This window comes from Argopecten irradians, chromosome 2 (assembly GCF_041381155.1).
Source record: "Argopecten irradians isolate NY chromosome 2, Ai_NY, whole genome shotgun sequence".
Classification (NCBI taxonomy): domain Eukaryota; kingdom Metazoa; phylum Mollusca; class Bivalvia; order Pectinida; family Pectinidae; genus Argopecten; species Argopecten irradians.
Genome location: NC_091135.1, coordinates 68,130,519 through 68,155,956, shown reverse-complemented (window position 1 = coordinate 68,155,956; position 25,438 = coordinate 68,130,519). Strand labels below are relative to the sequence as shown.

Below are 25,438 nucleotides of genomic sequence, written 5' to 3'. Positions count from 1 at the left end.
TTAACATCGGTATTATAGAAAACATACCTTTTCTAACTCACTTCATATGTCAGTAGGACATGGATGATGTGATGGGATTGTCGTCGGGCTTTTTCTTTATTACCCAGTAAATCTCATCTTTGCTGCTTAAATCTTACGGCTGTTGTTAGAATTCTCCTTTCTCGACACGAAAGGAACGGACTAGACTTTTTTTTTTATTAATATCCCCCTGAGTAACGAGAAACTATATGATGTTTTGTGCTGTCTAAACAACAGTATGAGATCGCGGCAACATTATATATAATCATGACAACAATGCCGTGACGTCATGATAAAAAAATTGACGACAATTTATCCAGGTCACGTTATCCTTGCCTTACAATGCTGATGTTAATACAAAATGGTAAACATGCCTTTTGTTTAAAACATGAGATATTATATTTCTCGGGACCAAAGTTCTAAAGCTTTTAAATCGTACCCCTCGTGTTTAGATTCTCCTGTCTCAACTCATGAAAGAATATTTAATCTACTTGTCAGACCTATGGAAGGTTCTCTTGATCAATACATGTATGTACCATTTGCCCTCATCAGCCTGTGGGCAGTAAGCCTGACACCAATGTCAGTTTGTTTTAAGGTAATATTTAGTATTTTACTTTAATAACCTCACACGTCCATACTCACATATAGGATTATATATACAATTGTACAACTACATGTGAAACATAATCGGTTCGCTTAACTGAGTAATGTTATGCAATAACTTATTGGCATATCAACCATATGTTACCATTGAAATTACAACTGCATAATCGAATGATACAAAATAAGTGAAATTGAATGAAACTTTTATTTGTGTTTTCTAACATATATATTTTCATATAATTGTACAATGTTGTTCACATATAATCGACCTACATGTAGCATTGTAAAGATACTTCTACGTCAAAATGTGCTGCATAATGGCGTCCATCTCTGGATGATCCTTCGTGGGTTGTACAATGCTCTGTAGTTATATGATAAAAAGTATCTTAAAGTGCTCATTTTTATGTGATTGTATGAAATTCGTGTTGAAATGATTGCTCGCCAAGACTCGTGTTGAAATTAAATTTTAGTCGCCAAGATGTCAATAAACATATACTTTATTAAAGGAATTGAATTGTTCCACAGTTAGTATGTTTGATGATACACATTCTGATATTTACCGAAAGGCGGTGAGATCACTTACTATACTATTCACCAGGCCATTTATAGATCAAATGAAACAAGTCATAAGTGAAAAACGCTAATTTTAGAACGATACAATTCCACTGGAAATCCTCAAACCTGATATATTTATCGGGCGTGGAAAAATACCCTAGCCTGTTAGCATGTAGGGGACAATAAACAAAAGACTAGGTGACCACCCTCCCGGCTGGGAAACTAATTAGTGTCAGTGCTAATTGTTTGTGACATGGTGACATGTGTATCACAAATGATACTGATACAATTCTACCTACAACATTATAACTATTATTTTAGAAGATCAACTTGCAATTGACTTATAGGCATATGCGTAAATATATATATAATTATGGATATGACATTGTATTGTAATACAGTGTTTTTCCAAGTGAACTTGAAGAAAATAAACTTCCTGGTTCAAAAGGAAATTTACGAAATTAGCTTTCATATTCAAACATTTAAATACCTTGTTGCTCATAAGAATGATTTTGTAGATATATATCCCTACAGTGCTGAACCTATCGTTAAGCTCTGGACAAGGTAAATGGGATTCCTTGATGTAATAATGAACTCATGCATGACATATCTAAACAAAGTAAGTAATAATGAACTCATGCATGGCATATCTAAACAAAGTAAGTAATAATGAACTCATGCATGACATATCTAAACAAAGTAAGTAATAATGAACTCATGCATGGCATATCTAAACAAAGAAAGTAATAATGAACTCATGCATGGCATATCTAAACAAAGTAAGTAATAATGAACTCATGCATGACATATCTAAACAAAGTAAGTAATAATGAACTCATGCATGGCATATCTAAACAAAGTAAGTAATAATAAACTCATGCATGGCATATCTAAACAAAGTAAGTAATAATGAACTCATGCATGGCATATCTAAACAAAGTAAGTAATAATGAACTCATGCATGACATATCTAAACAAAGAAAGTAATAATGAACTCATGCATGGCATATCTAAACAAAGAAAGTAATAATGAACTCATGCATGGCATATCTAAACAAAGTAAGTAATAATAAACTCATGCATGGCATATCTAAACAAAGTAAGTAATAATAAACTCATGCATGACATATCTAAACAAAGTAAGTAATAATAAACTCATGCATGACATATCTAAACAAAGAAAGTAATAATGAACTCATGCATGGCATATCTAAACAAAGAAAGTAATAATAAACTCATGCATGACATATCTAAACAAAGAAAGTAATAATGAACTCATGCATGGCATATCTAAACAAAGAAAGTAATAATGAACTCATGCATGGCATATCTAAACAAAGTAAGTAATAATGAACTCATGCATGACATATCTAAACAAAGTAAGTAATAATAAACTCATGCATGACATATCTAAACAAAGTAAGTAATAATAAACTCATGCATGGCATATCTAAACAAAGTAAGTAATAATAAACTCATGCATGGCATATCTAAACAAAGAAAGTAATAATAAACTCATGCATGACATATCTAAACAAAGTAAGTAATAATGAACTCATGCATGGCATATCTAAACAAAGTAAGTAATAATGAACTCATGCATGACATATCTAAACAAAGTAAGTAATAATAAACTCATGCATGACATATCTAAACAAAGAAAGTAATAATGAACTCATGCATGACATATCTAAACAAAGTAAGTAATAATAAACTCATGCATGGCATATCTAAACAAAATAAACAGAAAAATTATTAAAACAAAATAAACTTTCAATCAAGTCTGTACACCTCAATCGCTTGACATGAAAACTATTATGGTATAGTGCCGTGTGATATCGTGTCTGATGAGAAACTATGTAGAAAGAGAGATAACTCCGTACACAGAACTAAGTATCTTTAAATTGTAATATTTCTATAAACGAATACAGTAAATAATACACATTACTTCTTAGCTGTGTATTTCAAGCACCGTTTAAGAGTTTACATGCAATAATGTTATAACATGCGCAATCATATCTGGACTTTTCCCTAATTAAAGGGATGTCCCCAAATATTACCACTAACCCTGCATCTCCGGAATGCAGGTTCGAATCCCAAGTGGGGCAGTTGCCAGATACTGATCGCTAGTCAGTGGTTTTTCTCCTGGTACTCCGGCTTTCCTCCACCAACAAACCTGGCACGTCCTTACATGACCTCGGCTGTACATAGAACGTTAACTAATACAACTAAACGGATGATAGAGTTTGACTATACAGTCCAATATGTTGTAAGTATGCTAACGGATGATAGAAATTGACTATACAGTCCCATATGTTGTAAGTATGTTCTGTCAAATTCACTTTTCAGGAAGATGTTTGTAAAAGTAAAAAGAACATGTTTTCCAACCGAACAAAATCGTATTTATTTTTTTCGAATTAAAAGCGAACAATGAATGTATAAATACTGGTAATTATCATAATTCAGCTGATTCAGGCAAAATGGAAAACACTGATAATGCTTATAGATTTAAATCAAGATGGTCAAAGAGCTTTGATCTTACATACATCCAAGAATATTATATAAATGGATAATCAACATACAGGTGGAGCATTTGCTAGTAATAACCATATATATTTATATGACCTAATTGGAACAATAAAAAATCTTCAAATAAAAAAATGATTGATACCTTTTTAATTATCTACGTATTCAAACGTTGAATAGATCACTTCGTGTATTTATTCTTTTTAAGTATGATTATATTATAAACTGATTTCGTGATACTAATACAATGTAGACTGTGTATCTGGATTATGTGGCTGTTTTCAATGGCGACGGTTATTCTAAACTGAAAGATAATTATCAAAATTGTGTAAATTACGTAGCATTCTTAAAGGAAGACAGGCAACTTCTGCATTCAGCATCTAAGGAGTTTTTATAAATGTGCATAAATTCTCTACGGTGCATTCGCATCGAATTGAAGTCTTCATTTCAGGTTAGAGCACTTGACAGTAATTAAAGTTCTCATCGTCTGATTGTGACATCGGTGAGGTAAACACAAGAATAATGATACAATGATTCAAACATCGAATTTCAATATTTCAGATTTACACCACGATTTTACATAATAGTAAACAATTTAATAGCATACTAGTATTTAACACAGACCCTTTTATGAGTATCTGTTACAGCTGTGGGCGTTTCTCATTGGACTTGCAAATCTCTTCTGTGATTATATGTCATACACATGTAAGCAGAAAACATACAGTTTGACTTTAAAATAGGGATTTATCAAGTAATTCGGATATACAGAAAATCGGAATTCCCTTATAAGCTGAACAAAACTCTTGGTATTCATATCAATCCGTCAATTTTACATAATACATTTGATTTATTTCCAAAAGAGCAAATCCATATTCATATGACATTTTAATTTGAAACAGATGTTCCACAAGATATCTTTCTCTAGGGAAAAAGTAGCATGTTTTACTATAAAGATAATTATCAACTACTGATCCTTAAAACATAAAAACGTTACATACTAAGTGGGGTACCGGTCATATCACTTTCAGGAATGTTTCTCTACTGGCGTATGGAAATTTTAATATTTGTTTCCTTGAAGTTGAAAAAATTCCAAGTAATCAGAAATAAAGTCTTCGGGGGTTTATTACGATATGAAAAAATATTTCATTTTGGAATAAAATTTTAATCACTACGGCTTGAGGTCTAGGTGTCTAGAGATTTGATACAGTCAGCCGTTTCCTACAGACACCTGTATAATGTTTGATCTGTTCTTGATTTTCAAAGGCATTTTGCACTCACTATGCTATTCTATACGCTGGCTGACAGTAAATATATGTTCCATAAGATTTTGGGAAGTGCCAGAGTTGGTCAGTCTACGATTATGAAAGGTTTCATACAAACTTTCCCTTAGACCCGTTATTACACAAAGCCTCTCGGCAGATTTATTGATTTCATACAGCAAAGAGCAGGTAAACAACACTTAACTCGGGACGAAATTCTTAAGGATACACAAGTTGACGTCTTGATTTCGGGTGCAAAATATGACGTTCCGAAATTTCGACACACAATGTGTATATTCCAGAGCTCCAGTCGAACATCATTAAGCCAGAGAAATTCGGAAAGTGGAGTTTGGCTTTAAAACTAGAAGTTGCATAATCGGGCCAGGCAAGTAAGTATTACGGGATATGGCTATTTGTTGACTTTTTTGAAATTGGATGTTTCTATATCGAGTCCTAGACGGCCAGCAATAGTTGTATTATACAATCAGACTGTTTTATATAATTGTGGATAGTAAGGATACGGATATTCTACCCGAGGGTCGCAAAATGTAGTTTTTCGATCTCTCGAGTAGACTATCCCTATCATTCCCTTCCACATATAAAAGGATAATTTTCTATCATATCGTGACGTTATTATTACAGATATCCCCCACTTTGATTGTTTCCGTTATAATTTATATATTTGTCAAAATGTCCATGTCTGATATCAGGGATAGAACGACTAGCATGCTGATTTCAAAGTAATATTTAAACTCCTTAATTAACTACTGGAGAGCTACCAAGAGCACTAATCCCGCTGACATAGCAAACTGATTGTAAAACAACCCAAGAAAAACACTTCAGAACAAATATAGGAGATGAAGGCATTAATAAAGTACACGGAAACGTCAATCATGTATAACGGCTTCTAATGTACTAATGCGACGACACTCGATATTCCATGGATATCATCTTGAAGTATACTATATTATTATTTATAGACACAGTTTGGCTGAATTCTCATTCCTTGGTTGAACTAAAAAAGATCGAGTTTAATCCTTCTACATACATTTAAAATACATTAATTACTTGTGGCATTCATTTCACCTCGAGTTTAATAGCTGTACTTTTAGTTAAAAAACTCAAACGTACGACTTCCATCCTGCGTCTTTTCATTTCGAAAACTACTTTTGTATCCGATATTTAACCTAGGTAGTTGGTAAGGTTTATGATTGCATTTTGAACCGCTATCAAAGGTATGTGAATGCCACATGATGTATAGAGGTACCATACGGCTGACAAATTAATCGGTATCATTACTCATTCGTCTGTACTTTGTGTATGTTTTATATACCTGGTTCATAGTTTGGTCAGTGCTTCTCAAGTATGGCGAAACAAACAATGTCAGACAATTGCTATCGATCTCACAATAGCATGACGTCACTACAGGAAACCTTTAAACGATTCATTCATTGACCTGACCAGTATTGTTAGGCTTAGGGAAAATGTCCTTAGAGAATACAACAATCATAGTCGGATACGTCTACACGGTATGTTCAAAGCAAAAAGGAAATGATCAAATTTTCACAACTCTTTATCATGTGAATTTCATAAATAAAATCATGAAGTATTTTCCTCCAGACGTTTCATTTCTATTGAGAAGTCTTTCCGTTGACAGGTTAGTCAACGGACATGTTTAAATGGTAAATGTCTATTTGTTTAAATTATAATCATGTAGTTATGTGTCCTAGATTTTTTAAGACCGACAAGGTCAACTATTCTCCACTGTGTTCAATGTTTTCACATAGGTAATTACCTACGAAGTGTACGTCGACATAGATAGGTCCGAACACAATGGTGCAACGATATCGACTACACCAGATCTGTTGTACACACTCGGAATGTATGTAAGCCTTATGTAGCTGTTATAACAAAATCTACAAAACTTTTCAAAGCTACATGCTATAAGAAGTACTGCGTCGGTAAAACTGGAACAAGGTAAGATATACCAAAAGAAAAAAACCCAAATAATAACACTAGGTAGTTGTAAAAGACATAATAATGTGTTTATATTCACTTTTGTTAAAAAGATATAAGGTTTGCGGAATGTATTATAAAATACCTCGGCTAATTTATATTTATGAAACAGATCTTTTCCTTAAAAATGTCGTAAATATCTCTCAATACCTTAAATGAAATATTTAAGTACACGTGTTCTTCGACATTGAAATCCTTAACTTCAGAATTATATTTTGAATTAATATTTGTACTTTCTTTAAAAATTAAGTTATTTATTTCAATGGTAGATTTATCTCTAAAAATACCTCAATCAGGGTACATCATGTGATTACACACTAAAGTTTCAGTGTATATTTCTCCATGTAGGATGTCGGCTTCATCGTCATACTGCAATGGATTTGTAGGAGCATATTTGTTTCGTTTTGGTGTAGTTGTTTTTTTTAAATTTATTATTGGAACGTTCCCTTAATTGGTTGTTTTTATTTTCTTCTGAATATTGAAACCTTCCCATTTTATCAGTCATATCTTCGCCATTTTATATTCCGGCTTTAGTAGGCTGTGGGTCTAGTAAACTATTTATATAAATCATATATAGCAAAACTTGCCTGCCTTTATTCGATGAACTATTTATATATGTAATATAGAGCAAAGTTTGTCTTTATTTAATTAACTATTTAGATAAATAATTTGATGAAATACTGAGCAAGTGTTGTCATTCAATTGATCTACCATCCATTATAAATTGCTTTTAGGTGTATGCATTATCAAAGATGTCCTAGTCCGAGATAGATGCAGCAATTATAAATATGTATATTTAAGTATGTTTTATATAATTTTATATTATATATATAGAAATAAAAACAATAACGACTGACTAGTGAGCGCTTTCTTCAATAAACAGTCTGAAGAGCTCCCTTGAATGGGGCGAAAGCGCTCACTAGTCAGTCGTTATTGTTTTTATTTCTTATAGATTTCGTCCGTAAGGATTTTTCTTTAAATTTATATATATATATATATTAAACATTTTGTACATTCGTTTTCCCTGCGACAGATTATGTTTTTTTTAGCTTACCAAATTCTACATTTTTTAATATTGATTTAGTTTAAATTTTGATAACAATGTAGGAACAAATTCTTCAAACCTATTTTAAAAACTAAATTAAAATAGGTTAGAAAAAGGGGAATGCCATTACGTTGTCTCCGTGATTGACTATATCTCTGAGTTAACAACACTTAGTATATATAACACAAGTGATTGACTATGTCTCCGAGTTAACAACACTTGGTATATATAACACAAGTGTTTGACTATGTCTCTGAGTTAACAACACTTAGTATATATAACACAAGTGATTGACTTTGTCTCTGAGTTAACAACACTTAGTATATATAACACAAGTGATTGACTTTGTCTCCGAGTTAACAACACTTGGTATATATAACACAAGTGATTGACTTTGTCTCTGAGTTAACAACACTTAGTATATATAACACAAGTGATTGACTTTGTCTCTGAGTTAACAACACTTAGTATATATAACACAAGTAATTGACTTTGTCTCCGAGTTAACAACACTTAGTATATATAACACACAAGTGATTGACTATGTCTCCGAGTTAACAACACTTAGTATATATAACACAAGTGATTGACTATGTCTCCGAATTAACAACACTTAGTATATATAACACAAGTGATTGACTATGTCTCCGAGTTAACAACACTTAGTATATATAACACAAGTGATTGACTACGTCTCCGAGTTAACAACACTTAGTATATATAACACAAGTGTTTGACTATGTCTCCGAATTAACAACACTTAGTATATTATATATAACACAAGTGATTGACTATGTCTCCGAGTTAACAACACTTGGTATATATAACACAAGTGATTGACTATGTCTCCGAGTTAACAACACTTGGTATATATAACACAAGTGATTGACTATGCCTCTGAGTTAACAACACTTAGTATATATAACACAAGTGATTGACTTTGTCTCTGAGTTAACAACACTTAGTATATATAACACAAGTGATTGACTATGTCTCCGAGTTAACAACACTTAGTATATATAACACAAGTGATTGACTATGTCTCCGAGTTAACAACACTTAGTATATATAACACAAGTGATTGACTATGTCTCTGAGTTAACAACACTTAGTATATATAACACAAGTGATTGACTTTGTCTCTGAGTTAACAACACTTAGTATAAATAACACAAGTGATTGACTATGTCTCCGAGTTAACAACACTTAGTATATATAACACAAGTGATTGACTATATTACGATATAAAAGTCAGTTTCAGTATAAAAACAGAAAAATACAAAATATGAAATGTAGAAGACATCTTGTTTAAGAAGTAACAAAATATCAACTATATAAATGTAGGGATATAGTTTTTGTTTGTTAACAGTATCATATTATCTAGTTTGATCACATCTGCCATGAAGGGAATACCATCATCCATAGGATCAAGACCTAAAAAGTCCTTATTGGGTATTCACCCATCGGTCATCCATCTAAGAATGCATGTTTATGGTAGAAGGAAAACATATTTTTGTTGCAAATTAATATAGATTTTCATCTAAATCTAAACTTGTCATTTATTTAGTGTATGCATATCATGAGAATTCAAATTAGATTAAACATGGAAGATAAGAAAGTACTTAAAAAGATAAGGATATATTGTTAAATAGCATAATACATATATCAATGTAATTAATTTTACAATTGATCGAATTGAAAAAAAATCATATTTATGAAAAATATTATGGGGTAGTAGAATAAAAAGAAAGAATAAATGGAACCCATCGTAGTAAACGATGAACGTTATGTATGTCCTGCATATTTAGTTTATTTTTTTTATCACAGTTTCTAAACTATGGAATCTTAAGCTATTATAATTGGTTATTATATTTATCTATGTATTAGTGGCAATGTCAGAATACTTAAAATGAAAAGAAATAGTATAAAGATATTGATGTTTGACAGTTTGCGATTTAACAAATAATCCTGTTGTTATCTGATATTACTTTTTGTGCATGTCAATATTGTGATGCATTTATAAAAGACACACTACCTTTCCAGAACGTCTTTTGATTTAAACGAGATTGATAATTTGCGGAGTCGGAAAAGGTAATGGCCTACCGTTAATTCTACACTTACCATCATCTTCTGAGCAATTGAATTACAATAAATTGAATGACAGTTTTCATAACGCGGGTCGTCTTATGTTTCCCGGCGTCGTCCTTATTACCGCGCCTTAGTTGATTATAACTGTGACCAGACGACAAAACAGCGAAATGAATCTTTACTGATATAACAAAGATAACGGAGAAAACCCTGCATTTGTTTGGTGTTGTAATCTCATCTTAGGCCATCGATATAATTTTGTTTTTGTTTTTAAGAAACTTTAAATTTTGTTTCGAAAAGGTACTTGGTCTTTAGTTAAGACGTCATTTGTTAACAAATAACATGATCTCCCTAGGGGCATTTGTTTAGGTTTGTGATAATGAGAATATTAAATGAGCAAATTTATTTGAGATGTTATTATACGCACTTCAAATATAAACTTTGCAAAATGAAAACTAATACGGATGGTGGTTGTATGTTTTATTGTGACATTGGTTGATGATGTTTCAGTATTAAATATTGGTGCCTTGTACTATCTTCTAAACTGTGCTGATACTTTTAAAAGCAAACAAATTACGTAAACAAATTTTGTTACATTCATGGCAAAGTAAAACTATTTACAGTCTATTCCATAGTTAGGTGGATGTCAACAAAATTTTTTTCGACTTTGTTTGTCAATGGAATATAAAGGTTGTTCCAGTTTTCACAAGACGACAACGGCTGATGCCAAAACGAAACCATACACAAGTACATATTCACCAGGCGTGAAATACTTGGGTAATACAAATAGATTAGATAAATATGTAGTTAACATATATATGCGTGCACCATACCGCCAGTGTCAGATCCGTCTGTCAATACATTTAATAGCTTTGAAAATCGATCTGAACCTTATATCAATATGTTGTTTAGGCCACGGTATTTTAAATTGTTAACATGGTTTGAAGTGGTTCAATTGGGCACGTTTAGTAATGTTAAAAACCCCATGTCGATCAGGTATTAAAAACTGGAGTGGGTCAAATACCAGGATATAGGTGTATAAAAAGGTAATGTTTAGTTTACTAGAAAACATGGCATAGGGATCTTTGATCTTGATTTGCATTTTGTTGCCAATTTTGACAACAAGCTTTTCGACTTAGAACGAAACATCTTTATCGATAAAATGACTAGAGATGTTATGGGAAAGTTGTAAAATCTTAAAAAAAATGGGAAGAAGTCGTTTTTCACCAAGAATCGGGTCGTCGCGGCTCTTTTAAACTGATATACATATGTATTACACTAACTGTAAAAATGGCGAAATGCCGCTAAGCCTTTAAAGTTTACCGTTTAAAGGACTATATCGAGTTCCAGGTTGATATTCAAGGTGACATTAATGTGTAAAGTGTTCAGCATCCGGGCCTTTAACCAGTTGTCATGTGACTTACCAAAAAGCATATACAGGTACCATTTAATCATAATGAAATGATCGTTATCTTGCTGTGTGCTTTGAACTCAGTCGGCGACCGTATCAATTTAAATGTCGTAAATTTTTACGGTCTCCATAGAATATGTACGCCTGCTTGTCTCAAGTGCATGTTTCTGATGTTTGAGTACAAATAGAACGATTACGCCAAGTGTTCACATTGCTTTGAAATCCACGGAAACGCTGCCTCTTTATACAAATCTCTATATAATTCTGCAATACCGATCAGGGAGCATGTAGGGTTGCCAATGTTTGAACTCTTTAGAATATCGACCAGACTTGAGAGCACCGCGATAAGCTTTATGTAAATGCCATAAGACCGTTCCGTAGAATACCAACCAATTCCTTTATTACTATTTTCCACTTTCCTTTTAATTGTTGTTCAGTACCAGTGGTAGCAGTGTCTCGTTTGAGCACCACCTACAACGTCAGTGATTAAACAAGTCCGTAATGAATGTCAAACAAATGAATAAACACCCTGATACCGGGCCGATACACACAGCAACACGGTATTGGTGGGAAGTCTTTGATAAAACCCAGCGTTTCCGTCCCTGCTGTCGCCGGTTCTTACTTACTAATACTATTAAAACATAAAGTTGTGGTTTGCGGAATTGATATGACATTAAAAACAAGTTTCCATAGTAATCAAGTTAGCGTTTGTGCTCTGATATTTAACCTGTTGATTTATTCGCTTGCAATCGCAAGAAAAGCATACGATGCATATGAAATTCTTTTTACAAAAGACATATCGTATATGATAATAACAGTCAAAACCTTGAGTGAATCACGCTACTGTCCCCTGCCTTTAAGAATTGTTGATGAGAGATAACTATGGATACCCAAAATGTTATCAGCCATAAAAATAGTAAGAATAGTATTGTTAATTAGCATTGTTCTTTACTAGAGGAAATATTTGGATTATATGACCCAAAACAATATAAAAATATCACAGTTAATAATCGAACACCAACAACTAATTCATATTAACATTCTACGTGATACTTAACGTATTGAACAGAATTCCGATTCTTCCTATAACAACGCATTAACATAATATATATCGGTGAGTCGGTGAGTAATTTGTGATTTTGTTCGCAACAACAACAAAAAAAGAAAGACAAGAAAATAATAATAATAATAAATCGTATAGCCTCTGAATTCAATGAGTTGATCATGCTTGAAGTAACTAGACTATATCTTCAGTCCTTGTTGTGACCCATAACAAGTTAACACGTATCGTCTGCAAGCTGATTCATATCATTATTTACGATTTCTTTATTATCATTTACGATTTTAATATTCTGAGCGCCGATGAAAACGCAACACTGTTATAATATGCAAAATTTAATGGTAACAAAAATTTTACAGAAATTTTTTTTCTTTATTTCATTACAAAGGTATACATTTTCGAGAGTCGTTTCCTACCCCCAAATTCATTTTCACGCTTTCAATATCTGATGTGGCCACTATTTGCCTCCACACAAGCACGACACCTACGTAGCATGGACCGAACCAGACGCTGAATTCTAACTGGCTGAAAGTTCCTCCACTCCTCCTGTAGGGCAATTTCAAGTTCACGTCGATTTTGCGGTTGTGTCTGACTTCGTTTCACAGCTTGACCTAACTGGTCCCACAAGTGTTCAATCGGACTGAGGTCAGGGGAGAAGGCGAGCCAGGGCAGAAGGCAGGCCAGGGCAGTGTTTGAATGTTCTGTTGATTAAGTCTGTGGTCAACCTTGTTGAGTGCGCACGAGCATTGTCTTGCTGTAGAATGTCGACGTCGGGATGATTACGAAAGAACGGTACAACGGAAGTTTGTAGGACTTCGCCGATGTAACGCCGTGCCGTCAGATTACCGTCCACGATAACAAGGGGCGTCCTTCGATCGAAGGATATCCCTCCCCACACCATGACACTGCCATCACCCCAACGGTCACATTCGCGGACGCACGGATCGACGTAACGCTCTCCCCGTCGTCTCCATATGCGAATTCTACCGTCACTATTACGGAGATGGAAGCAGGATTCATCCGTAAACAGTACGCGTCTCCATTGGCGCATGAGCCAACGTCGATGCCTCCGGGTCCACGTCAGTCGATTTTGACGTCGATATTGTGTCAACACGTTCCCACGGAAGGGTCTACAGAATTTCAAACCGGCACTACGCAAACGTCGGCGGCGGACAGTAGAAACCGAAATTCCCCTTTCATTGATACCTATCGTTGTTCTGGCCGTTTAGGAGGCATTTTTGAAGCGGTCACGGAGATGGGTGACCCGGATGTAACGGTCCTGTCGATCCGACATCACTCGTTGCCTCCCAGGGCGCGGTCTATCATTCAGAGAACCCGTTTGAACGTACCGCTGATGAAGTCTCACAATAGTAGAAGGCAAACATCCCATTCTACGCGCAATTTCACGCCGCGGAAGTCCGCCTGCCAACATACCCCTAACTTCGGGACGCTGGGTATCCGTAAGTCCTGGCATCGTTCCAAACTAAACGGCGTTTTCAAAATCTGAATGTGGAAAACAGTCTTCCTATCCACAAGGACTGTACACGTGTAATGGGTAAACCAAGCGCGCATTGATACCGGGTGCACATGCAGATAGGTACTTTTTCAACAATCGACCGCTTCACGGCCCGAGAGCAAGTTCAGTCATGCGAATCATTATTGTATACATAGGTAAGGTGCTCAAAGTTTTGCATTATTAATTTGTTTGATATGAACAAAAAAAAGTGTTGCGTTTTCATCGGCGCTCAGTATATTTTACAACATAAGTTTCATCTTATCATATCATTGCAATCCTGACATGGACTTATCAACCCAGTCTATCATTCCAGGGCCGTTCTCGGTTATAGTGTTTACTGTATGTATGCAGTTCCTATATGATATTACAAGCCAAAGATGCTTACACTCTTGTAACGTGTATCATCCTCATTGTGTGTAAGATTCATGGAAAAGCTGGGGTGGTTGAATCAACAATACTATTTGAAGTGTGTTATATTGACTGTTTATATATAATAATGGACTAGACTGAAACTAGATATTATCGTACTTATATTTCTAAATAAAGCATGATTATGACGTCAGAGATTATTGATTAACGGCTGTGCCATTGATCGCATTATATCAATACATGTTCGGCGGAGTTGGTGATTGTAGTATCTGATGTATTCACACATCAATCAGTGCCACATTTATTGGCTATAGATGAGTATCATACCGTGCCAGGAAGTCCAAAAATACCTCAAAGGTCTCAAATATTAATGGCACTGTGATCATGTCCTCTGATGTTGTGTACACAGCGTCTGAGGGGATGGGTCGGGCAATAGGGAGGGGATGTCGCTTGGACCAGTGTGAATGTAAGAGAGGGCGTAAGTCTTCAATAGAGGAATAGTTGAGGAATTTATGCATATATTTTTTGGCCATCTTAATTTTTTTGTTACAATTATCGTGTTATGTGGTTTTGAAGGTCGATGATTTAATATAAAACAAAAATATGCTATCCACGTATCAAAAACGTAAAACGTCTGGTGGTAGGTGATACTTATAAGACGAGAAAGCTGTATAGCTAATTTCAAAGTGAATCCTAAAACATAAAAAGACAGTGTCATACTTATGCTCCACAAAGCACACGTTTTGCATTAGAGGAAATATATCTACAGCATAGAGTCCATAACCCAAACTTCTACCGTCTTCATTTTTCTTGAATCAATTAGAAGGAAATATGACAGCTCCTTGCATCATCAATCAATGTTATCCTGACGTTTAGATCACTTCGTGCGGCATCAATAAAACGATGAAATGCAAGAAAACCCGGATAATTCAATTATCCAGAGAATTTTACGATAAGCATTTCCCTATAAGTACAAATTATGTATCACTCGCTATTCGAAAAACCAGAACATATAACTATATCACCGGGACAAGTTTTTTGGTACCATATGGAATATGAATTTAATATATGACGTCATTTGGAAGCCTTTTAAAACTGCAATGGAATGCATGTATAGGCGTACTTATATATTTCTTATTTTGTCGTTATCTATAAATACATAGCTTGAATGTATACAATTAGATATGAACTCAAAATAGATACTATGAGATTAGCACGATAGCTATTGTGGTATTCCAGCAGCACAATGAACATTTGTATACACTTTACATATTGGAATTGGCACTAGACTACAACTCGGATCAGGCGTCCATTCATATATAGACCTGGGACGCTCCAGATTTAATTAATGACTTTATAGGGAAGGAATAAGGCGATAGCGCTTGTTTTCTGTCGATACATAGTGTGTGGAATTCATAAAAGTTTGATAAGTATTGGGTAGACGGCATATCTACTGATCCTAGGTGATGGTACTACACGTGTAAAGGTCTACAGGTTAGTTTTATGTCTCCTTATTGTTTATAGTCTGTATGTGTTTGTTATGAAATAAGCAGGTGTTCATCTAAAATTTTTATCAAAGAGGAATTTAACGATATTTTGTAAATATCATTATTACAATAGACAGTTTAATGAAAGCATATTCATATCTTATCAATGGGGTAAATATCTGCAAAGTTAGCGAGCTAATGCAAAGTTAATATTACCCCGGAATATATTTGTTATAATGAAAGTGTTTGACTGGTATTTTCTGTCGATATTTTGAATTGGAACCACATATATCAACATAAAACGGTTTTAAATAACAATTTAAATGTATAAAAAAAGTCGAGTACATTAGAGTAGTTTTTTTAAACATTGCCTTTTCGCACAACTGATGAGATGACACGTGGGAGAGACTGTAGGTATCTATGTTTACCATAACACTATACATATCTGTCAAATTTCGATACAGTTCGGTTGATATACGTAAACTTAAGTCTCTTTCGAAATTCTATATCTTAAATAATAGAATTTAAAAAAAAAACTCGTGATTTACTAACAACAGGTCTATTTCACATCTTCCAAATTTTGTTTGCTTCTTGGATTTTGCTGCATTCAGTTTATATTAATTCGCTAATCAATACTTACATACTTACTATATCACTAACAATACTTGAGGACGAAATAGTAAATATATATGTTTTAGCTGTAGGCCTAATCATACTTAAACGATTCTCGCTAAAATATAATCGTTTTAATTATATTTCTGCAAGACGCTGATTTATCAAGTTATCACAAATGTGCAAATCAACGCAGCGCTAATCTGTTCAAAATCAATTGTACAATTGGTTGATTACGCCAAAATATAAAAGTTTACTGTAAGTGGAATTCAACAATGTCCCGAGTATGTGTATATATTATTGCGATCACATAGTTCCCATTCAATATTATGAAACATCAATTATTCAAATATTCTACAAAGGCGAACTATGGCAGACTACTAATCGATATAAATAATATTTTTTTTAAAATTATAACATGCAAATGCAGCCGAATTAAAAAGCGAACAAATGCGGATGAATATTGCAAAAACGACTCGGATGACATGGAAATAATTTCCATTTATTTCCATGATCACATGGTAATCTATGAATCTATGGGTACTAGGTACTGCCAACTCTGAGTATTCAATGAGTAGGCTGTACCATCATGTAAGGATTTTGCGTTAAATAAGTGTTATACGAAAACATTTAATTGTATCTTAGATTTCTAACCATCCATCACTTTACGTACATGTATTTGAATAATTTATTGCCAGAATGTATTTCATTTGAAAGTATTTAATCATATCAAATATATACATGGGGTCTTGACAAAAGTGTGCAACTATAACCCATTCCATTTACGAATCAGTTTATTTGGAAAGTATTGTATTTTTTAATAATACCCTTCTTTCGAATCGATTATTTTTTATCGAACTAATAATAAATAGTATATAATGAGATTTAAGATAATAAGATAACCCCAATTTAAATATATCGCCCAGTCAGTCAGTAAAAATGGGATGATTGAAACAATGGTCACATAGAAACAAATTTTCGTTGGTTCTATTGTTTCAAACCTTGCGAAGTGAGCATTAACGACAAGCCGTCTGGTTTATATCTATAGAACAGTCAGCTGCTTTGTTTACTTTCTACTTGGAGTCAGATTCAAGTCACCAGGTTACAAATGATTATATAATCATCTCTCGTTAATGATCTCCAGTCTCCTCGTTACGTATTTTCCATCATGTCAATTATTTCCTTTATATCAGCCCCCTGATATACAGCCTAATAAGGCAGTGACATTACCTTTGGAGATTTGATTTAAAATGTCTATACTATTACGCTCTCAATGACTTAATGTCCTATACATTTCAATGTTGTTATGGTGACATCCTATCATTACTTGATAATGACTTGTATTGTTTTCATTTTGACCTGTTACTTGGGAACTGGTTGGCTAGGGGTATGGAGGTAAAGAGGAATTGAAATGATTTACTGAGAAAGAAAGAGATGCGTTATGTGACTGGGTAATCAAATATTCATCTAATAAAATGTTGTTTTTTTTAAATTATTTTTATATTACTTATGCATGTATTTAGGTATGGATAATAATGTCAATAAAATCTAACAAAGACTTTATAAAAGAACCATAATCATTATCAGTGATAACTTAGCAACAGGAAATTATTGTAATTATTACATTTTGCATATGTATTGTATACTTTAATTAAAATAAGATTTTTAAAGAAGTTGACTTGTATATCATAATGATCACCATGTTATTAATACATATAAACGACCCGAACTGTTAAAAGGCCAACACACGTACCCAAGCCAAATCTAACAAGTCTTTACACACATACATATATATGTATATTGTAATTTCAGCTAGTCTTAAATCACGACATTTTACATACAGATAGGTAAATGTAACGTGAGGATTTATCCTTCTGATTTCTTTGGCGACAGACAGATAAATCTTTAGATTATGATTTTCCGTTATTTACCACTTGCATGCTATCCTTGCCTGTTATAAGACATCAGACTTACGTAAGGGGTATCTAATTCATCAAGAGACACGAGTCTTTTCGTTTATAGCTGTCAGAACACCAAAATAAGACTCCATCACGACATCGGAGTAGCGACCGCATACATATGCTCTCAATATGGTACTATCTGAGCGAGTTCGTCAACTCTGATTTCCCTACGGTCTAACTACAGGGATTCAGCGAAACTCCTGAAAATGAATGTGTCATTTCCGTTCTAATGACCGCCATATCTTCATTAGGCGTGTTATCATTCTCTTAATGGCCTGTCGTCAAGAAATTCATGGTCTACACGAGTCTTATCAGAATTATCAATAATAATTCTGGCTCAAACAGGCGCTTGATGACTTGGTTATTGTTAATCATCGACATATTCCGTTTTACTTTGAAGTCTTCGATATATACGGCCGAGATAACAAGCCAGTAATTACTCAGGTACATCAAGATAAACAAAAGATCAATGCAGGTCAGACAACGAAATTATCCACCGGAAGTTATTTTGCTTCCACATGTTGAAATGTATCGTAGTGTTTCACCCTTGCCTTGTTGCAATACACACCAGGCAGTAGTAGATAGGAGCCTAAATAAGGGTATCGTTAACACCCCTTATGCTCAAAAGATCATGTCTGTACCTATCTGAACACTTGTCTTTGTTTCCTTCTATATCAGGACAACACTTATCCTCTAATCAGGAAATCTGTTATTGTACATAATATATAATTGAATTTTGAATTGGTATACGTAGGGATGTTCTTGCTAATTTCTCTAAAAATATTCTTGGCTTCAACCCCATTCTCATTCTGTTCACAATATAAAACGGAAATGAGTCCGGTCTTCCAGAAAATTTTATTTCATGCTAAGATATGGTCATTGAAAGCGATGTGGTGTTTCAGTTATACATTTAAACTCTTAATCCATTTGAAAAAGTGAACTTTACAGCTTACAAGTGTTCGGTCGAAATATATATAAGGTACGTCTTTGACGAGGTAGTGTAAGAGAGTCATTTGAGAGAAATATGTAATATACTCCAATATTTCGTATTTCCTGTGCATTGTCAGTTTGTTACACACGGAAGAAAGGAATAAAGATAGGAGGACATATTCTTTTGCCTAGTAAACACAGATGGTAATGACGTCACCTCATTATCTAATTGGTCGAAAACCTTTCCTTAAATTGATTATGCAAACATGTTCGTGCTGATAAAGTAATTTGAATTCAAGCAAAGTTCACCTATTGATGATTCGGAAAGCGATATATTTGAGTATTTTAAGGTTGCTTTTATAAGGGAATATTTTGAGTCTCACTCCGATAACAGGACATGTATTACCAGCCGGCATTCGACTTTAACATAATCAACAATTGTAAGTTGGGAATCATTTATATTAATATTTGTCCTTGCTGTCGCTTGATTTAAATATTGTTTCAATTTTCTGTATTGTTTTATACATTGAATACATTTATACATTGATTTCTCAATATACACAATAATTATTTTGACGTGCTTTGATCCCATCGTATACAGAATGCTAATATTCTTTCTCATTAAAGATAATGTTATTGTTTTTTGACCTTGAAGGGCCTTTTCTTTGACCTTCGTCATAGCCATGACCGTCTTTAATCGCTGTTCTCTAAATTCTCCGATTCACCACGACATCCTAGATGACTTTTCCAATGGGATCGCTGATAGCAACAGCTAGTGGCATGCCGATCATTTCCAATGGAACTCCCCGGGGAAAGAAAATGTAGTCGGGGAATAATTGGATCCGATTTCAACATTGCAGGATATTTACGAATTTGTCGAGCTGTTAATTTCACAGACCATTGCCCATACGCATGCGCGTATAACTAACGACGGAGAGACATCATCGATTTGGGCGATAAAATCACCAATATCCTTCTGTAAATCATTGGAACAATGAAAATGGAAGATATTTTGTGCTGTTCCTAAAAAAACGTTTAAATACTGCGGGACGTTTTATAGCTTCATGGTCGATTTTCTTTTCAATCTGTAGATATGACGCCAACGGTGGGAGCAGACAGACACACATAGGAGCAGTAGGAGCAGGCAGACACACATAGGAGCGGTAGGAGCAGGCAGACACAACACACATAGGAGCGGTAGGAGCAGGCAGACACACATAGGAGCGGTAGGAGCAGGCAGACACAACACACATAGGAGCGGTAGGAGCAGGCAGACACAACACACATAGGAGCGGTAGGAGCAGGCAGACACAACACACATAGGAGCGGTAGGAGCAGGCAGACACACATAGGAACGGTGGTGTGCACGGAACGATTAACTGAGAGGAAAGTTAGAGCCAGGATGGTGAGTCGACATAATAGCGTTTATCTATCATTGATATGATGTTACATGTATTCATTTTTACTTGTTTGACAGATGTTTCCATTATCTCTCTGACCTTATGTTAAATAAACTATCCGATATTCATGTTAACATGATATTCATGTTAATACAACATGCTTGTTGGATTATTACAAATATATATCTGTACAGATAATTAAAAGGCCATTTCGTCATTTAGAGGTTTATTATGATATTGATAAAAACTGAATGGGAAATATTTTCCGATCAGTTAAAAAGTACTTTAGAATCTTCATTTAAATACTACAATGATACGTTTAGATTAAGTAAAAGTTCTTTAAGCTATAATTCATCAATAAACATAGCTTTTGTTGATGTCAGATTTACGCCCAGCACTACTAAGTATTCCATAATGACTATAACACATGTTATCATACCTGACTTGGAATATTTTTATATGTCAACATAACGGTGCACCTCAATCATATTAGCTTTTGTAAAAATGTTTGTAAAAAGACTTAATGCTGGAAACAACTTTATAACCGTTACTATATACGTGTACGTGTACTAAATTTCAAAGCTTTAAACATTTGGATGACAATAATATTACCGGAAATTATAACAAAACTAATGTATCATATATCTAGCTACATACTATCGATAATGCAGTACCTATTATTAAGGCATGTCTTCCCTGCATTGTACAACACTACCATCTAAACAACACAATTACACAAAACACATAACTGAACAACACTACCATCTAAACAACACAATAACACAAAACACATAACTGAACAACACTACCATCTAAACAACACAATAACACAAAACACATAACTGAACAACACTACCATCTGAACAACACAATTACACAAAACACATAACTGAACAACACTACCATCTAAACAACACAATTACACAAAACTGAACAACACTACCATCTAAACAACACAATTACACAAAACTGAACAACACTACCATCTAAACAACACAATTACACAAAACACATAACTGAACAACACTACCATCTAAACAACACAATAACACAAAACACATAACTGAACAACACTACCATCTAAACAACACAATTACACAAAAGTGAACAACACTACCATTTAAACAACACAATTACACAAAAGTGAACAACACTACCATCTGAACAACACAATTACACAAAACACATAACTGAACAACACTACCATCTGAACAACACAATAACACAAAATTGAACAACACTACCATCTAAACAACACAATAACACAAAAGTGAACAACACTACCATCTAAACAACACAATTACACAAAAGTGAACAACACTACCATCTAAACAACACAATAACACAAAACTGATCAACACTACCATCTAAACAACGAAATTACACAAAAGTGAACAACTACCATCTAAACAACACAATTACACAAAAGTGAACAACACTACCATCTAAATAACACAATTACACAAAACTGAACATTATTACCATCCCAACAACACAATTACACAAAACTGCAATATGTTAACATAGGAGTAGACAGCCTTTCGATCCGTAATGAGTGACACAGTACCGTCAATGGTGGTTCATCATTGGACAAACGATCATTTAATAGATATACATCGTATCAAGTATGCTTAATGATTGATTGTTTCTTACATTAATTGTATGTTTGTTTTACAAAAGATTTTATTTCAGGATGTTAACCAATCATATTATTTCAAAACTAAATCGATTCAGAGTATTATTGTAAATGTATCACCATGGCTATATCATACCAGTAATAGGATATTACTTTGCTTTAAATGAGTCAAATAAAATTACATAAACATGATGGTATTGTTTCGATTGTGTTGTCACTGAGAACATGCTTAAGTATATGACTAATGACAATAACTATTTAACCTCTTTGGCACAATTGTCCGCCCGGTATTTAAAAAAAAAACTTTTATAAGGAAACTACTGATTTGAATGATCGTTTTATATAACCAGTTATTGGTAGAGTTGAAAAATTTCAATTACAAGAAAAAATATTGGTAGAGTTCTATCATTCATTTTAATGTTTGACAAGCCAAGCATATAATCATAATTCTTTGTGGAGTCTATGGATACTGTTGCAAGTTGAAACGATATTTATGACATGTTGTAGATGCCACCGTCAACATTCAATACAAGATCTTTTAAATAAACTTAGACGTGAACATATGTAGTAGCGAGACGTTTATGTATTTGATAGTAGGTATATTGTATCAGAAATATTAATAAACAACCACCCCTTTTAAAATTAAAAAAATGTCTGTCTTGAACTTCAATAAGCGTTTGTTTATTTCTATATCGTAGATTACATCTTTAAGTGAATACCTGAGAAATGTAATTTCGTTACGTCGGACTTTATCTCGTTGTGTTGTTTTCTGTGTTAACAGGAAGTCTAAGCTGAGAGACAACTATGGGCCAACAATACAGTGTTGAGACTCTCACGGCGTCAGATGAAAGTGATGGAGGTAAATACTGGTCTAGCTTTGAGCCTTATCCCAGCAAAGTCGGTGGACGCAAGTTAGCTTACCTGGGTCTGTTAAATGGAGGTGGACCCAAAGCAGGAGAGAAGTGTATAGTGAAGGTGTTGAAGAATGGAATCGGCACTTACGCAGACTGGAACTGTGACGTGAAAAAAGCTCGAGCGGCCAGGGATATGGCAAAAGCATTCGGATTGGAAATGAAAGATCGTAATATTGATGTAAATTTTAATTTCATCATGCCTATTTTAGCCGAGATTGACGAAGTTTCGATGTTCACGTGTATGAACGTGGTCATGAGGAAACCCAGAAAGAAGTTCCACGAGTTTGAACTAGTGTCGATTGAACCCTATCTAGATGGGAAATTCGAGCTGTTTGAATTCGGTTCATCGAATCATTACAATGCTGTGATTGCGCAAGCGTTTTCGCATTATACATGGTTGAAATCGCATGGTGAGTTTGTCATAACTGGACTTAAAGGCGTGCAACAGTTGAATAAATACAACCTTACAATTCCCACGATTCATTCCCGTTCCCAGAAGTTTGTGCATACTGACAAAGGATATAGGGGAATCGAGGACTTCTTTTCTACACATCGTTGTAATGACTTATGTCGGGTATGGCCGAGACCGGATAATGTGCTTCAGAGACCGAAACTCAGCAACAGTGAAATAGACATGATGTCACTTCAGTTACAAAACATGGCAGAAATGCAACCAAAGGGGGCAGCACCGGCGGCCATGCGTTTGTCTGTAAGTGATATGTATCTGATGCGAAACTATCCAATAAGAACCGGAAGTCATCCGGGTGGTCAGTTCTGCGCATGTTCTTACTTTGGATTACAGTGTTCACATACTCAACATCCTGTTTCCATGGTGATGTGTACCAACAAGTCCGCGACAGACGACGACGTTTTTGTGTGATTCCAGTACAACACAAGGCGATCTTTTTTATGTTTTCCCTTATAAGACCAAAAAAGGACTTGGATACGCAACAAACATAATGTAGACAGTGTATTGAACATTAGACGTTTAGTATGAGTAAATAACACAGTATAAATATTCTATTGCATTAAAAAATAATGCAAAAATGATAGTGTTCAATTGTACCAGATTACATGTCATGTGAACAATAGAAACACATAAGTTGTCAATCATTGTATCAGAACGAGCTTTGAATCAAAATCATCTCGGCTATATAGGCATTTAACATTCAATCTTTCGCTGTCGGATTAACATATTGTACCGTTCACTATATTAAAAAAAAATTGTTATATTTTGATTCTGTTTCAATTTCATATGGTTTCATCAGTTTCATTTGAGTTTGTACCGATTTGACTTTTAATTCTTCAATACTTTAGATAGGAATTAAAATTGGTTTATTAAAGAAAGTAAGGCATCATCATTGCTTTAGAAATTTACTATTTATTGATTTATTGCATTGATAGTAATTTCATACTAATGTGTATGATAAAAACATCACTTTACTCATAATATAATATCGAGATGTTACAGACCAAATTGTTAGTCAATGTGCATATTATCGTGTCTTAATGAGTTAATTGTATCCGTATCCCTGATAATAGAAATCAAGAGTTTGACTTATTGCTCTATGATCACAACAAACCTATCTTAATATGGTTCTTAATCATAATAGTTCATACTTTAATACTAGAGGTCATTGATATTTTTACCACCAGCCACTTTTTTAACTCTCTGGTATCATATCGTCGCAGCTGCCGTTTCGGTGATTACATCTCCCCCTGACAGGCCTGACATTATCCAATGACATACTCGTATAAAGCTGAGTAAACCTAATATAGACTTTGGTTCAGAGGTGCAATGCAACGCAATCTTCGTTCATGGATTCGAACCAGTGATCCTTTCGGTACAAGTCACATTTACTTAAGACTCTAAATATTTTATTTATGTTTTCTTGTTGTACAAATCAGTTTCATCATACGGCCTAGTTTGTTATTGTAGTAACTGTAATTATTCAGAGGGTCAATGTTTACAGTTTTTGTTTCCGTTGGATATTTTGTAAACGTTTGAAAATAAAGTACAATTTTAGCAATA

The 25,438-nt window shown here is 34.1% G+C and overlaps 1 protein-coding gene across 4 annotated transcripts; it reads left to right on the top strand.

Annotated features, from left to right (window-relative positions):
* On the top strand, nt 1-25,438 carry LOC138316304 (alpha-protein kinase vwkA-like). Of its 4 annotated transcripts, none has more exons than XM_069257950.1 (3): nt 1-613; nt 20,548-20,861; nt 23,274-25,438. In XM_069257950.1, the coding sequence occupies exon 3, from the start codon at nt 23,297-23,299 to the stop codon at nt 24,284-24,286; it is 990 nt and encodes a 329-aa protein (XP_069114051.1). In that variant the 5' UTR covers nt 1-613; nt 20,548-20,861; nt 23,274-23,296; the 3' UTR covers nt 24,287-25,438. The 4 variants fall into 4 exon arrangements, with proteins under 4 accessions (XP_069114051.1, XP_069114048.1, XP_069114049.1 ...); XM_069257947.1 differs by lacking the exon at nt 1-613 and adding an exon at nt 6,740-6,938; XM_069257948.1 differs by lacking the exon at nt 1-613 and adding an exon at nt 15,759-15,960.

Coding starts and splice junctions, on each gene's coding strand:
- LOC138316304 (XM_069257950.1), top strand. CDS start 23,297: ATGGGCCAACAATACAGTGTTGAGACTCTCACGGCGTCAGATGAAAGT.